The sequence below is a fragment of the Cicer arietinum genome, chromosome 4 (assembly GCF_000331145.2).
Source record: "Cicer arietinum cultivar CDC Frontier isolate Library 1 chromosome 4, Cicar.CDCFrontier_v2.0, whole genome shotgun sequence".
Classification (NCBI taxonomy): domain Eukaryota; kingdom Viridiplantae; phylum Streptophyta; class Magnoliopsida; order Fabales; family Fabaceae; genus Cicer; species Cicer arietinum.
In genome coordinates this window covers 64,081,888-64,097,014 of record NC_021163.2, presented here as the reverse complement: position 1 = coordinate 64,097,014, position 15,127 = coordinate 64,081,888, and the positions used below count along the sequence as shown (strand labels likewise).

The 15,127-nt window shown below is 30.1% G+C and overlaps 2 protein-coding genes across 4 annotated transcripts; one reads left to right on the top strand and one right to left on the bottom strand.

Moving 5' to 3' along the window:
* The first annotated feature begins 5 nt into the window (after nt 1–5).
* On the top strand, nt 6–2,511 carry LOC101505123 (deSI-like protein At4g17486). Its single transcript, XM_004499077.4, has 3 exons — nt 6–216; nt 894–1,181; nt 2,061–2,511. Exons 1-3 carry the CDS (start codon nt 6–8, stop codon nt 2,315–2,317), a joined length of 756 nt encoding a protein of 251 aa, XP_004499134.1. The 3' UTR covers nt 2,318–2,511.
* Nucleotides 2,512–5,134: 2,623 nt separating this feature from the next.
* Nucleotides 5,135–12,563, bottom strand: LOC101504601 (lysophospholipid acyltransferase LPEAT1-like). 3 transcript variants are annotated; one of them, XR_012162530.1, is made up of 9 exons: nt 11,916–12,563; nt 10,956–11,075; nt 10,775–10,812; nt 10,605–10,669; nt 7,841–7,909; nt 7,340–7,473; nt 6,273–6,413; nt 5,842–5,993; nt 5,135–5,537 (listed from the first exon to the last, which is right to left on the bottom strand). XR_012162530.1 is itself a non-coding variant. In XM_004499075.4 (9 exons), the coding sequence occupies exons 1-9, from the start codon at nt 12,384–12,386 to the stop codon at nt 5,518–5,520; spliced, it is 1,122 nt and encodes a 373-aa protein (XP_004499132.1). In that variant the 5' UTR covers nt 12,387–12,557; the 3' UTR covers nt 5,135–5,517. The 3 variants fall into 3 exon arrangements, 2 of the variants coding, with proteins under 2 accessions (XP_004499132.1, XP_004499133.1); XM_004499075.4 differs by having other exon boundaries at nt 5,842–5,905; nt 11,916–12,557; XM_004499076.4 differs by having other exon boundaries at nt 5,842–5,905; nt 10,956–11,072; nt 11,916–12,551.
* Nucleotides 12,564–15,127: the final 2,564 nt, after the last annotated feature.

The window sequence follows — 15,127 nt, the reverse complement described above, 5'->3', positions numbered from 1 at the left end:
GAAAGATGAAATTGAAGTCTAAGAAAGGATGGAAATCTATTGCACCTCTTCATTTAAAAGGAAAATCAGTGACTCGTTTTTCATTATTTCGCAAAGTCAACTCAGCTAGCCATGCACCTGGAAAAACTCCAGTTTATCTCAATGTGTATGACTTGACGCCCATGAATGGTTATGTCTATTGGGCCGGCCTCGGTATCTATCACTCCGGTGTAGAAGGTATAGTTTAGGCTCTAATGTCTTGAACTATGATCATGTTCTGCTTCTATATCTTGGAACATGACTTCAACTAACCATGCTTTTTTCTCAAATCTATTAATGCTAAACCTTTGTGTTGGAGGAGTATAAAATAACATACTTTGATTTAACTAGGAAGGAGACCTAAGCTTTAAAACTAGAGTTATGTGGTACACCTTCATTTCAACTTTACAATGTTTTACTAGGTCATACCTTGTCTAATGTCTATATTATTTCGTGACTGGAAAATGAAATTAATAAAGAATTTTGTTTATGATTATCATTCAACCTTTTCCCTTCTATAAATATCTAATCTAGCAGTATCTGCTTGCAGATTGTGTTATTGCTTTGCATCTTTTTCTTTTCATTTAAATTCTTTCATCGATAACTTGAGGGCGTTTTGATTAAAGAAACTGGAAAAGTACTTCTGAGCATTGAAAAACTCTAATTTGTAACTACTGTATGGTGTATTTGAATTTTTGATGCAACTATGATCTTCATTGTTTTCAAGTGGTGATTTAAATTTTCAATGCAACTAATCTTAACTTGTATAGAAACCAAAGGGAGGTAATATTTTTGTACCTCTTGGCTTCTCAATGTAGCTTGAGTTTTCAATGAGTGCTTCTTATATCTGATGAACCTTTACCTGTATTTTACAGTTCATGGTGTAGAATATGCATTTGGAGCTCATGACTACCCAACAAGCGGTGTTTTTGAGGTTGAACCTCGACAATGTCCAGGCTTCAAGTTCAGGAAGTCGATATTCATCGGAACTACATCTTTGGATCCTGTTGAGGTTAGAGAATTCATGGAATGCGAGTCGGCAAACTACAACGGTGATACATATCACTTAATTGCTAAGAACTGCAATCACTTCTGCAAAGACATATGCTATAAGCTGACAGGGAAATCAATTCCAACTTGGGTAAATCGGCTTGCCAGGCTAGGTATTTTACTCATCTTGTTAGTAGTTGACTTTTTTGGTGTGTTTGGATGGAGAGAAAATCATTTTGTTGAAACATCTCTCGCGCTTAGGATATTCTTTTGCGTGTGTTTTCATGTTTGTGCCATTCCTAAGTTTCTTGTCCTTCCCCTTGCAAACAGATTTAGATTGAGATTGGGCTAAAGCTAGATGGCTAGAGGTTACTACATTGTTAGTTAGTGGTTGTTATGTTACCCATATAACAGCTTTAATGTAGAGAAAAAAAATAACAACCATTCCTGTATGTATGAATAGGTAAAGAAAGATGTTGTAATGGCATAGTTGAATTTGTAAAGTTTATCATTGTTCTCCATAACTTGAATAAGAAAATTTAATTGAATCATTGAGAGCTCTAACAAGCTTTAATTGTTTTGGGTTGACTTATTTAAACTTATCTACCAACATCAGTACTCGTGAGACTACTTAAAAGAGCTTATGGAAACAATTTATAACATGTTCATAAGCTGGTTTTAGCTTATTTCTATAAACTCTATAGGATAACTTATAAAAGTGTGTATAGTTTATATAAAAATAACTTGATATACAAGCAATAACTATAAGCACTAATGTGATAAACATTCATGCTATAGATGAATATATAATTTGTTTATCTAAACAAGACTCTTTTTTCGTAATATCTTTATTTCTTTATTCTTTGGTTTCTTAGTGCCTTGAGGTTACCTTTCACATTTATCTAAATTGCTATGATGTTGATACTCACAAATGAGGAATGTTAATGCTAATTTTATTTTTAACATTGGCAAGAAAACTAGTATGATCCACATTCCAAATATATATATATATATATATATCATCAATAATTAGTATCGACACCTTGTGACAGGTTCAATTTGCAACTGCATTCTTCCCGAAGCACTAAGAATTTCGGCTGTGGGACATGATCCTAATTATGAGGTTCATGATAGTGAAAAGAGAAGGCTAAAAAGTGCATTCAATTCATTGTCCTCAATTTCAATGCGTCAAAAGCAGCTATCCAAATCTTCACTGTTTCTACAATCACCTTTAAGAGGTTGTTTGTCATCAAAGTGGCCATCATGGGAATTGAGCAAGTCTATTAATCGTTCCTTCAAAGAAAGGTAACTTTGTTTGTACTTTGAAAAGCTAAAAGGCACTTTGATTGTTGTTTGTACCACCATCTCTTGTCCTTTTTTTAAGGTAATGTAGCATCTCTTGTCTGTGCTAGTCTTTTGTAAGTAGATTGTGTTTTGTCGCATAACTTCGAATCCATTTATTATTATTATTATTATTTATTATTATTATTATTATTATTATTATTATTTATTATTATTATTATTATTATTATTATTATTATTATTATTATTATTATTATTATTATTATTATTTTCTCCTGTTAAAATTATCCTTTTCTCTTATATTATTGATTGTAATTTGTTTGCTGACGTTGGTGGTTTGTTCTATCAAATAGTATCAATTTGCATCTAAAAATAGTACTAATGTGATTTTGAATGGTTAATAATTTTTTGAATAAGTTTAATTCATTTTTTGTTGCAATTTTATTCTTATATTGCTTTTTTTTTTACATAAAACTAGTATATTTTTTACGTTTATTTAAGCCACACCATGACTCAATATCTCGTGGTGCAACAATTGTACCTGAATTCTATAATCATAAATAGTATGGTGTGATTTAAAAAAATAACATTTCATCAAGTTTTTGACTAAAATTCTGTTTAATAGACTAAAACTGAGGATAAATAAAATAAGGAGACTATTTTCATGATTCAACTAAATAAGGGATCAAAACTGCAATTTAGCCTTTTGTTTTCTTCTCAAAATCTTTATAGCATTTCAGATAACATTGAGTCGGTTTGTTAGGGTTGTTTTGTAAAAAAAGTCTAAAAATTATTTGAAAAAAGTAATTTTTATTAATTTTCCAAAAAATTTAATTTTTTTATTAAATTTTTTAAAAAAATGATTTTTACTAAAACAGACACCCAAAACAGCTTTTGCTTTTTGAAGTAGTTGATGAGTCTTTTTTCATGAATTTTTTTTTTTAAATTAAAAATTATTTTGTTAAAAAAATCATTTTATGGTTAAGAATGAAAAGCAAAAAATAATAGTTTATCACAATTGACTTTGCTATAGATGAGAGAGAAAAATGTTGCAATTTAAAAACACGAAACTTACTTTCCGATGTGAGAAAATGATGTAATTACTCTTATCTTTTTTAAAATTCAAAATTATCCTCCATCAATTTTATCTTTCCTTGTTCATATGTTCATACAAATTTATTTTTGTTTTGTTGATTTATTTATTGTTTTTTGATTAGTACTTAACTCCTTGTTCATATGTTCATACAAATTTATTTTTGTTTTGTTGATTTATTTATTGTTTTTTGATTAGTACTTAACATACATTATGGATAATCAAACTATGAGAACATGTTTATGGTAATTTTAGAAAAGAGAGAAATTAATGTGTTTAGAAAATTCATGTTCTTAATGATAATTTTTCCAAAAAAATGATTTTTACTAAAGCAACCCAGAACAGCTTTTGCTTTTTAAAATAGTTGATGAGTATTTTTTTCATGGAAAATTTTATTTTTTTAAATTAAAAATTAATTTGTTAAAAAAATCATTTTATAGTTAAGAATGAAAAGCTAAAAATAATAGTTTATATTGACTTTACTATAAATGAGAGAGAAAAATGTTACAATTTAAAAACACGAAATTTATTTTTCGATGTGAGAAAATAATATAATTACTCTTATCTTTTTTAAAATTTAAAATTATCCTCAATCAATTTTATCTTTCCTTGTTCATATGTTCATACAAATTTATTTTTATTTTGTTGATTTATTTATTGTTTTTTGATTAGTACTTTAACATATATTATGGATAATCAAACTATGAAAACATGTTTATGGTGATTTTAGAAAAGAGAAAAGTTAACTTTATAGGTAACTTTGACTTTATAGTTAACTTTTGATGATTTTATAGTTTAAAAATTCAATTTTATAAAATTGTATATAAACAGATTAATTTAAAAAAAATATTCTTATAATAATAAATAAACAAAAATAACATTTATTTTCAAACAAATTTCTAAATTTTTTAAATTAAAAATTATTTTTATTTAAGCCGAAACAAACACATTGAATATCACAATCACTGTTTTAAAAATCAATAACAAACGGCCCCCTATCATGCCTTTTAAAATTCCCAAATTTATAGCAAACAATCCAAGGGCTATTTAATCAAAAGTTCACCAACTTTCTCCTTAAAAAAATCTTCGCCGACTTTATTTTAGTAGCTTCGATTGATATTTTAATAACAAATTAAGGTAACGTTTTAAGTGACAATTTAATATTTTAAGTGACAATTTGATATTTTATGTTTTAAAATTTCAACAATATTATTCTTTTTAATACAAAAATTCAAAACAAAATTCAATCAAAACTCATAAAATTAATTATATTCTTCAATATAATACAAATTTCATCAAATTCGTAACGCAAATCTTCAAATAAACTCATATTTTCATACTTTATTTGATATTGTTAGGAATAAAGGACTAAATCGGGAGAAAAAAAAAAAGATAAAGGACTAAAACGTTACCTGAAATTAAGTTAAGGGACCACAGATGTAATTTAACCTTTTTCATTTGAAATACTTTTGTCAAACTGTTAAATCAAGTATTTCAATTGTACAGTTCGAACCTACTGTGTCCTAGATTACAAAGATGTTCACATGTATTTGCTTAATATTGTACAAATGTCATTCTTTTATAAGCAAATGCTAGCAAATTAATAGAATTTATTAGTTTCTCGAATTTGAACTCAACCTTCTACTTAAATCTTCTTGTGAGAACTTCTTGTGTTTCTCAGCTCTTCAACCATTTTTTTTAATTCAGTAGGTTCTTATAAAAAACTCTAACTAGCTGAAACGGTAAAATTCAGGAAATCAAAGTTAATATTTTACATATTTACGTACTTCTCTGTGCTCCTCCTAAATATTTAAATTCCTAATATATGATATAAAGCATCCTCTTGTCAAGATTACTAGGTTAAAAAACTTGGAGCCTAAATCTCCCTAATCAATAAAAGAATAATCAGAATCAGCGATTATACTGTAAACCACCTAATACTTGAGAGGATCAACCAAAAATTAGTACCAGAAGGTCTCTATGCTGAACGACATTGACGCTACAAAATAAGGATCCACGATAGAATACAGTTCAAATATGAATCTTGCTCAGCGCAGAATTTTCTATGTTAACTTTCTTTCTGGACATAATAGCATTATGAACCAGAATACAAATTAGCATTGGGAAAACAAACCTGCAGGAAAATGTAATAAATGATTCAGATATAAGTTTACGTGGACATGGCCTTCAAAAGGAGTTAGGGTATTTATCTCAAGCGTTCACAATTTGATATGATACTGCTAGTAGTTAGTATATAAATTTACTATAAACCTAAGAATTTTAATTAGTAAATCTGATAACTTCAAAGTCTTTAAACAAGCAACCTTGTAGCTATATTCCGCAGATGTTAACAGATAGTTACAGATTGTTGAAAAAAATGTTTGAGATTTGGGTTAGAAGTGAACAGACTTGTAAGAAAAGTTTATATAATTTTTTACCATTAAGAGCAGCTTGATATATTCGTTTCTCAGCTAGCCCAATATCTGAGAGTATCATATTACCCTGCAAGCAAAACATAGAAACATTGCCACACTATTTTAAACCATCAGCTTCTATCAGAAGTCCATTTTCAATTCTACTGCCCCTTGTACTACAAGAAAACACAAATAGCGAATACATAAGATGAAGGCTTCCTCAAGATAAGAAGTTATTGCCAAGCTTTCCTCCGTTGGGGCCTTACTATACCAAGGGAAAATACAGAGGTCTTTCCTCCGTTACCAAGACTGATTCCATTAATAGAATAGAAAAACACACCTATCCTGTATAACTACTTGTGGTTAAAAGCTTCTAGGATGTAGTTTCAATATCCTAACAGTAGTTTTCAGTATTCACAGTGCATATTATTAATTATTAAAGGGAGTTCATTTACCTCACTAGCCATCAACGTTCTAACATTATTTGCATATAATTTGGGGTTATCCTTCTCCTGCTGTGAGGGATAGTACGTAGGTAACTCTGTCACCTCCATATAATTTACAAACTGACAGAGAAGAAAAATTACATGGCGCACCTGCCAAATGCATGTATATTAAACTTTCGACAACAAAAAATGCTGTTAAGGGAAAGACTGAAAATCAAATTATCAACAAGATCAGATATAAGAACAATAAGAACATTTATTAGCTAAAACAAACGCGACTGCAAACAAGAAAAGTATGTATCTACTAGACAATTAGCACAGCATACTTTTTAAGTTTTAAAGCGCAAAAGTTGGTCTCTATCTGTCCCGAACAAACAACAATTCAGTGTTATCAATAGCGGATCGTGGAAAATAGCAGTTTGTTCAAATTCCGCAACACTGTAGTATTATAGTACTGCATTAGCAGCTATTTGGAAAATACTTTATACTAAATAGCGTATTGCAGAGCAATAGCGATTTGTTCAAATTTAGCTGACTCAGTCATCTGCACTTCCGACAGACCATTCTAGCTACCGCGTGAAATTAAATGTGAGATTAAATTCAATAAGAAAAGCATTTAGGCAGTAGGTAACTTTTCACATGAGGCAAACCTCCTGAGTTAAGACTTGCAAGTTATAATACATATGTACCAACATAAAACAGCAGCAACTCGGATATTCGGTAATAAAATAGCTCTTTACAACATTCATATCCTGTGTAGATTCACTTTTGTGAAAGACAAATGATATTAGAAGCATAAAATTGATTTGGCATATTTAGGTATTCTCGAGTATTATTGTGTGGAATTTATAATTGATTCTAACATAAAGCTTTGATTTCGAGCTTTTGTCTCTAAACATGATTATTAGCCTCAAATTTAATGTTCAACTCACTTTTACATGGATATATCCATACATGAATCACTTTGTATACGATTCACTTTGCAAAAATCATTTAAAATCATTTTCGCCACATTAGAATCAAGCACTCGATTAGTAAAAATAGGAAACTCTATTAATGCTAGGCAAATGACTTACCCCGGATATGGAATCCCAGGCAGGACTAAATCTCTGGTAATGGTAATTTAATATTACTGGAAGTACTGGTGCATTTGCCAAAAAACCACCACTCTTGAATGGAAGGAGATATTCTCCATTTGTGGTTGTCCCTTCTGTAAAATACACAACCTTATTGAGTAACATGATTAGAACTTAGAAGAACACAAATAATCATGAAAAATTAAGATATTCCAGCAGCACACTTATGATAAAATACTGAGACAGGTACTAATTACTAAATTTAATAAATAAAAGGAATTATACATTAAGCAAATAGATAAATATTGACTAGAACATAATATGACAAGCTAGTGCTCCCATATGCACCAAATACTTTACACACTTAGAAAACAGAAAATGTTCACAAATTCGAAGATATTTAAGGTATGGACTAAAAAGCAAGTGACATGTATACCAAGTAAAAAAAATTAATAGGACGATTTTATCCCAGCTCCAAGAAAAAAACTAAAGGGTGATAACCTGGAAATAACATCATAACTGGAGCAGATGTATTCCGATGGGCTTCTCGAATTCTTTCAGTGACAACAGCTGCAGGAATAAAGGTCGTAGTTTAGTTTTATCAAACATTTTACAGATCAATATATATCCAAGAAAAGATTGGTCATGGTATCAAATCTAAACACAAGTTTGACTTGCTCAGATACATGAATATTCATAATTCAACAAAGTATTAAGGTCCTAGTTTGACTTGCTCAGATACATGAATATGCATGATGGACAGACAACTAACGCCGCTACACATGTTAACACATGGGGTACTGTATGATAGGTTCTCACAGATGATTCAACCCAATATAACTCAAATGAAATATCTTCAATCCCAACCCATCAATCTCTAGCAAATTTGAACTGAAAAATTAACGGCTATAACATTGTGGAAATTGAGAGAACTGTCCTCAACAATTTAAAATCCAAACAAAATGCTAAAGCTCCCATGCAATTCATAAACTAAAAAAGGAAGAGACGAACAACACAGAAGGAGAATAGAAACTGTTGAAAATAAAATAACATTATGTAAATACATAGATTACCTTGTAATTATTCCTCTCATTATTTATATTTATTACTTATAGTCTATATAAAGAACTTCCGTTGTATAGTTGAAACACACGGGTTCTTCAACATGTCTCTCAAAATTCTCTTCTCATTCATTGTTATTCTCATGCACTACACCGATACGTTACATCAATTGATGTTACGTTTTGAGTCTATATCGTATTTTGAACCGACCCATGTAGCTATTGAGCCCCCGTCAGGACATTAATCCCGAATCTCCTCAAGTAGTTATCCTTATTCCACCCATTTTTGTTCCTCTCGAACCTGTCGAGTTTGCCCCCCAAACTCCCCGACCACTACAAACACCGTCGTCTCCCAACATCCATTGTGCCTGTTTCTGTTCCCATAACACGTAATTCATCTCCTCATTATATTAATTTGTTTTATCATCGTCTTCCTCCCTTGCATTACACTTACTTGTCTTCTTTGTCTTTTGTTTCTATTTCTAAATCTCTAGGTGAATCCCACTCTGAGTAAAGGCAAGCAATGCTTGATGAGATGTGTGCTCTACAAAGCAGTGGTACTTAGGAATTGGCTCCTTAACCTCATGGGAAGTCTTTAGTAGGTAAGATTGATCGATTTAAGGCTCGTTTGGTGGCTAAGGGATATACTCAGATTTTTGGGTTGGATTACAATGATACCTTATCACCTATTGTCAAAATGGCATCTGTTAGACTGTTTTTCTCCATTACAGCAATTCGACATTGGTCTCTCCATCAACTTGACATTAAAGATGCTTTTTTGGACGGTGACCTTGAAGAGGAAGTTTATATGGAGCAACCATCAAAGTTTGTTGCTTAGCGGGAGCCTTCCACCATGGTTTGTCGGCTATACAGGTCCCTTTATAGTCTTAAATAGTCTTTCCTAGAGCTTGATTTGGCAGATTCAGCACAGTAGTACAAGAATTTAATATAATTCGTAGTGAAGCCGATCACTCTGTATTTTATCGTCACTCAGCCAAAGATGCATTTATCTGATTGTTTATGTGGATGACATTGTCATAACTGATAGTGATCAACAAAGCATACTCCAGTTGAAAAAACATTTTTTAAATAAGTTTCAGACTAAAGACCTCAGTAAACGCCATTATATTGTGGGTATTATGGTAGCATAATTCAAGGATGGCCTTGTAATTTCACAAAGGAAATATGCTATGGATATTCTTGAAGAAATAGATCTATTAAATGTCAAGCCAATTGATACTCCTATTGATCCAAATGTCAAACTCCTCCTTAATCAGGGGGAGTGTCTATCAAATTAAGATATAGGAGATAGGTTGGAAAATTAAACTATCTCACAGAAATACATCCTGACATCTCATTCGTTGTTAGTGTGGTAAGTCAATTCTTAAATTATTTTTGCCAAGAACATATGGATGTTGTAATCCGGATCCTTAAATACATCAAAAGTGCTCCTGAAAAAGGTTTCATTTATAAAGATAGAGGATATACTCAAATGTTGATTAGACAGACTCGCCCATTGATAGACGGTCTACTTATGGGTATTGTGTACTTGTTGGAGGAAATTTAATATCTTGAAAGAATAAGAAACAAAATGTTGTTGCAAGATCCAACGTTGAGGCAGAATATAGGTCCATGGCACTAGGAACATGTGAGTTCATCTGGTTGAAACAATTACTAAAAGAACTTCAATTTGAAGAGGTCATCCCAATGACACTAATAAGTGATAATCAAGTTGCATTGGACATCACCTCAAATCCTATTTTTTATGTCAGAACCAAGCATATTGAGATAGACTATCATTTTGTTAGAGAAAAGATCGAATAGGGCGACATCATCACTAGCTTTGTCAATTCCAATTATCAATTGACAAATGTTTTTACAAGGTCATTGTGAGGTCCTAGAATTAGTTATATATGTAGCAAACTTGGTGCATTTGACTTATATGTTTCAGTTTGAGGGGAGTGTTTGAAATAAAATAACATTATGTAAATAAATAAAATCTTATAATTATTCCTATCATTATGTGTATTTATTACTCATAGTCTATATAAAAAACTTCTACTGTGTAGTTGAAATATACGGGTTATTCAACATGTCTCTCAATATTATCTTCTCATTGAATAGAAACAAAGAACTTGCTTCATTTGATTTGCACACATTTTCAGAATGATTAGAAAGTGCACACACACCAATAATCTATGCACCTGAAACACCCTTGAAGTCTGATGTCTTTGACTCCCGCTGAACGTAGATACAACCAAGACACTTACTGTTGCAAAACAAGCCATAATGTGTAAGCAATATACTCCAAATAATCTTGCATATAAAGAAAATACAACCCGTATTTGAACCAATAACACGTAGGAGAACAAACCTGATGAGACCAACTAGAGGAAGTTTAGCCACTGATCTCTTCATCAACGAGATCCAATGTTGAAATGAAGCACAGGAGATGAAAGAAAAGCGTCAGTAAAAAAAACTAAAGGTTGATAATGAAACATGCTTTGAAGATAAACTGCAGGACTGTGGGAAAAACTCGTCACAGCATCACAAACCTTAGCAACGAAACTTGGAAATGAGCAAGACGTGTGATACAAAATATCCAAGTATGATACATGATTAGATATTATTACACCGGGTCTTCCCATCTCTTCAGGCTTGACTTTGTTTTCCTTCTTGCATTGAAAAGGAATGAACACATAAAATAAGCAGCAGTAAAACCAAATACCAACACAAAAAAACTTTTTTTGCCCTTTTGTAGAAATTAAATAAATGAGACAGCAACAAACAAAGTTATCTATCTATCTATCTATTTAATTAGATGCGCAAAAACCTTCCCTTTGCACCTTCAAGAAAGATGACCAAAATGGGGAAAAGTTTCTCTAAATTACTTTGGCAGCACAATATGTACAGAGAATCAAATGAAGGGAAAGTAAATATATAAAAAAAAATAATACAAACACGCAAAAGATCTTCATCTTATTAATACACTTGCAATGCAACAGACACAAAAGACATTTTTCCACCATGTGACCTTCCAGTGAGCATGAAGCTATTTGTGTTTAGCTTTGATATGACAAAAATTGATTATGAATAAATTGATTCAAGTTACAAGTTAGTGGAATGTAATGTGATTTATGTTTGGATATAAAAGCGAGCTCAAGTGTCGAGCAATAAATAGCAGGGCAAAAAACAATTTTAGAGACAAAAACAATAAATTCTAGCTTACTAGTAAGTTATAATCAATTCTACTTGAGATCATCCAAACATGTCAATATCAATTCGAACATCTCTAGAATCAATTTCGTCTAATCCAAAAATGAAGCTAAACATGCACAAAACATCAAATTTGGATTTGCACGTTAATCATCTACCCGCCGTGGTTCAAACATGTTCTTGATAAACTTCAAGCATATTATATTTTCAATTCTTAAAAGCATAATAACATTTAAAAATTTCAAAGCAAATTGAGCAAAATATTAAACACAATTATGATGATGTTTACAACAAAGTACCTCATTGGAGGTAGGGTTTTCTACACGATACGAGTGTCTGATCCAATAAAACCCTAAAATAAAAAGCATAAGCCTAGCAAGAGCTTTCCCACACTGAACAACAACGATCCTTCTCCATCCAACCATATGCGCGTAATCTTCTTGTTCATCTTCACGATTCGGAACAGAACAAAGCGTACAAAACTTACAAATCAAATAATACAACAACAATATCGTCATTGCCGCAACCACCCTCACCGGAACAAGCGTCACAAGCGCAACACCGAGCAAAACCTTCTCCTTCGTCGGTAACTCGCCGCGTCCCATTGTTCCGTAAACATCGCGCCTGACGTATGCGGCGAATTTCTTCTCGAGTTCGTCGGTGTCGGAGGCGAAGATTGTTGTAACGGATTTGAGGAGAGGACGGTCGTCGGGAATCGGGTCGGGTTGTTTTGGCGGTTTTAGATTTATTTCTTGGAGTTCGGACTCCATTTTCTTTTTCTAATTACAAGCTTTTTGTTATTCATATAAACAATTTTCCATTGTTATGTTGTTTGGCATTGGTTCAAACAGAACAATCGAATAATATATTTTCTGCAGATGCTGGAACATGAACGATTCACGTTCGCGTTGGGAATTTTTTTTTAAAAATAAAATATATACTATTTGTAATTTTTTAAATAAAATAAAACAAATTTGTGCAACATAGATTTATTTTTTTGACAAGGAGAAACTGATATTTTTTTTAAGAGGGAGAAGCTGAGATTTGAGAGTCATTGATTTACTAATTTACATTGAAGATGGTAACAATTAAATATAGTATTTGTCAAGTTAACCGTCATTAAATATACTAGTTCGTAACTCGTACGTCGCACGGAAACAACGATTTTAATAAATAAATTATTATATTAGTTTATATATATATATATATCAAATTTTATAAATTTTATTTTATTGATATTAAAAAAAATAAGTTGATTTAAAAAAAATAATTTAAAATAAAAAAATTAAAAAAAATCTAATTATAACTTAACTTAAAAACTACTTTCTTATAATTGATGAAAAGTACGACTTCTCAAGAATAAACACGTATTATTTCTATTAATAGAAACTTATATTTTTTTAACACTCTAGTTTGTTGACACGTGTAACCGGATACATGAAAAAACTGTAAGTCGTGGTGTATTGTATTTTATTTTTAATTTTTTAATTAACCATTAAATTGTATCGTGGACAAAAATCGTGATGTAACAGAAGTTTTATGCTTTTGTTACAAAAAAAACTTTTTATTTTTAATTCATTCCTTTTATTTTTTTAATTGGCTTGCTTTATTATAATGTATAAATTTATATAAAAATCATCTTAATTATTGGATTTCTAATAATTAGAGAAAAATGTACTCAATTGACAACGACATCTAATGGTTGACATGAAAGTGGTGGCCATCGAAAGCGATTTTTTGGTATCAAATGTCTTTTTGTGTACTTCATGAATATGACATAACAACCAAATATAATTCAATATGTTAACTCCAAAAAAAAAACAGATAATTCATTATGCCTATTCGTCAACTTATAAGGTAAAGTGATCGATTGTGGATTGATATTATAGAGACAAAAGTTATTGTAAATTTTTACATCATAAAATATCATTGATAATTATTAAAATTTTATATAATTTTTAAATTAATATTATTAAAATTTTATATAATTTTTAAATATTAATTTACTATAAATCTTGGTCGATTGAATCAATCGTCTAAGTACGACAAAAGGAATATCAACAAAACATATATGTAAAAGTCTTTGGTAAAAAAAGGATTATATAAAAGTCTAACTCATTTTGTGACAAGAACCATTGAATATACTAAACTATAATATATTAATATTTTGACAAGACTAAACTAGAATATTAAAAAGAAATCTGGACAATACACATACAAAGTGTTGATGCAAAACGTGAAAAAATAAAAATAAAACTATGTCAAGTACAATTATCGTGTCCTTTAACTTTTGTGTGTAATTTGTAGAAAGATAAAAGGCAAATTGAACGTAAAAAATAAACACAAACTATATCATTTACAATGTGTAAAAATAATAATGCTCATATACAAGTAACTGAAGGAAGAGGAGGGATCCTCTTTTTTCTTTATTACAACGTTTAGATTGAAGTTTATGATAAGAGACGGATTCAGAATTATGTTTATACATGGGCCACAAAAAGTTTAATCATTCATGGGGAACTTCTAAATTAATGAATAATTGTAGTTTTTTAGCGTAGAAAATAATAGTTAAAGTTAAATATGAATTTAGTCTTTATAATCATTAAAGTTTAATTTTTAAAAGAAAATTTATACTGTTAATCTATAATTTTGAAAACTTTATAAAAATTGACACTGAGTATCTCAAAATAGTCTCTATGAAAAGCGAAATAGAGACTAAAAATAAATAAAGTTATTTAAGGAACTAAATTTAAAATAATGTAATTTTAAATTTTAAAATGACTAAAAATATATTTAATCTATGATATATATATATATATATATATATATATATATATATATTATTGTATAATATTTATATTATTCTATATAATAATAATAATAATAATAATAATAATAATAATAATAATATTGTATAGTATTTATATTTAAGGGATGTGTGTATATAATATGAATTGAAATAACGGGAGGGAGGGGCAAGGCCCATGCCCTGCCACCCTCCCAAACCATCCCTGTTCATGAAGCGTATATAGAACAAGCCATTTGAATATTTATCTTGATAAATTTCACTATAATTACCTCACACAATTGTGAAGTTTCGGGTTCGAACTTAGGTATGCTATGTGTATAAAGTTAGGACATAACATATAAATATAAAATTTAGAGTGTTTAGAATATAAAATTAATATATTAATGCAATTTTTCAAAAATTAAAATAATATATTATAAATAAATAAATAAAAATTGGAACGTTACAGGTTGATAGCCAACCCTATATATCTGCACACTCGTCTCTAAATACATTACCAATAATATATTTTATATTACCGGAAGCTAAAATCTAATAAATAAATAAACTAAAAAAAATGAGCAAAACATAAATAAGAAACTAAATGAGCGATTACCACAGGTATATGGGATAAGACATTTGAGTTCGAGGTCTTCATGAAGTTGTGAGCCGTGGTGATCTATAGGATTATGGAAGAATAGTTTACATGCATATTCCTAATAT

What these genes read in the sequence shown, in the direction of transcription:
- LOC101505123 (XM_004499077.4), top strand. Translation starts at nt 6, where the DNA reads ATGAAATTGAAGTCTAAGAAAGGATGGAAATCTATTGCACCTCTTCAT. An exon ending in CTATCACTCCGGTGTAGAAG is followed by an intron (nt 217 to 893) that starts GTATAGTTTAGG and finishes TGTATTTTACAG; the next exon opens with TTCATGGTGTAGAATATGCA. An exon ending in AAATCGGCTTGCCAGGCTAG is followed by an intron (nt 1,182 to 2,060) that starts GTATTTTACTCA and finishes ACCTTGTGACAG; the next exon opens with GTTCAATTTGCAACTGCATT.
- LOC101504601 (XM_004499075.4), bottom strand. Translation starts at nt 12,386, where the DNA reads ATGGAGTCCGAACTCCAAGAAATAAATCTAAAACCGCCAAAACAACCC. An exon ending in CCTGGGATTCCATATCCGGG is followed by an intron (nt 6,414 to 7,339) that starts GTAAGTCATTTG and finishes TGCATTTGGCAG; the next exon opens with GTGCGCCATGTAATTTTTCT. An exon ending in GAACGTTGATGGCTAGTGAG is followed by an intron (nt 5,906 to 6,272) that starts GTAAATGAACTC and finishes TTTTGCTTGCAG; the next exon opens with GGTAATATGATACTCTCAGA.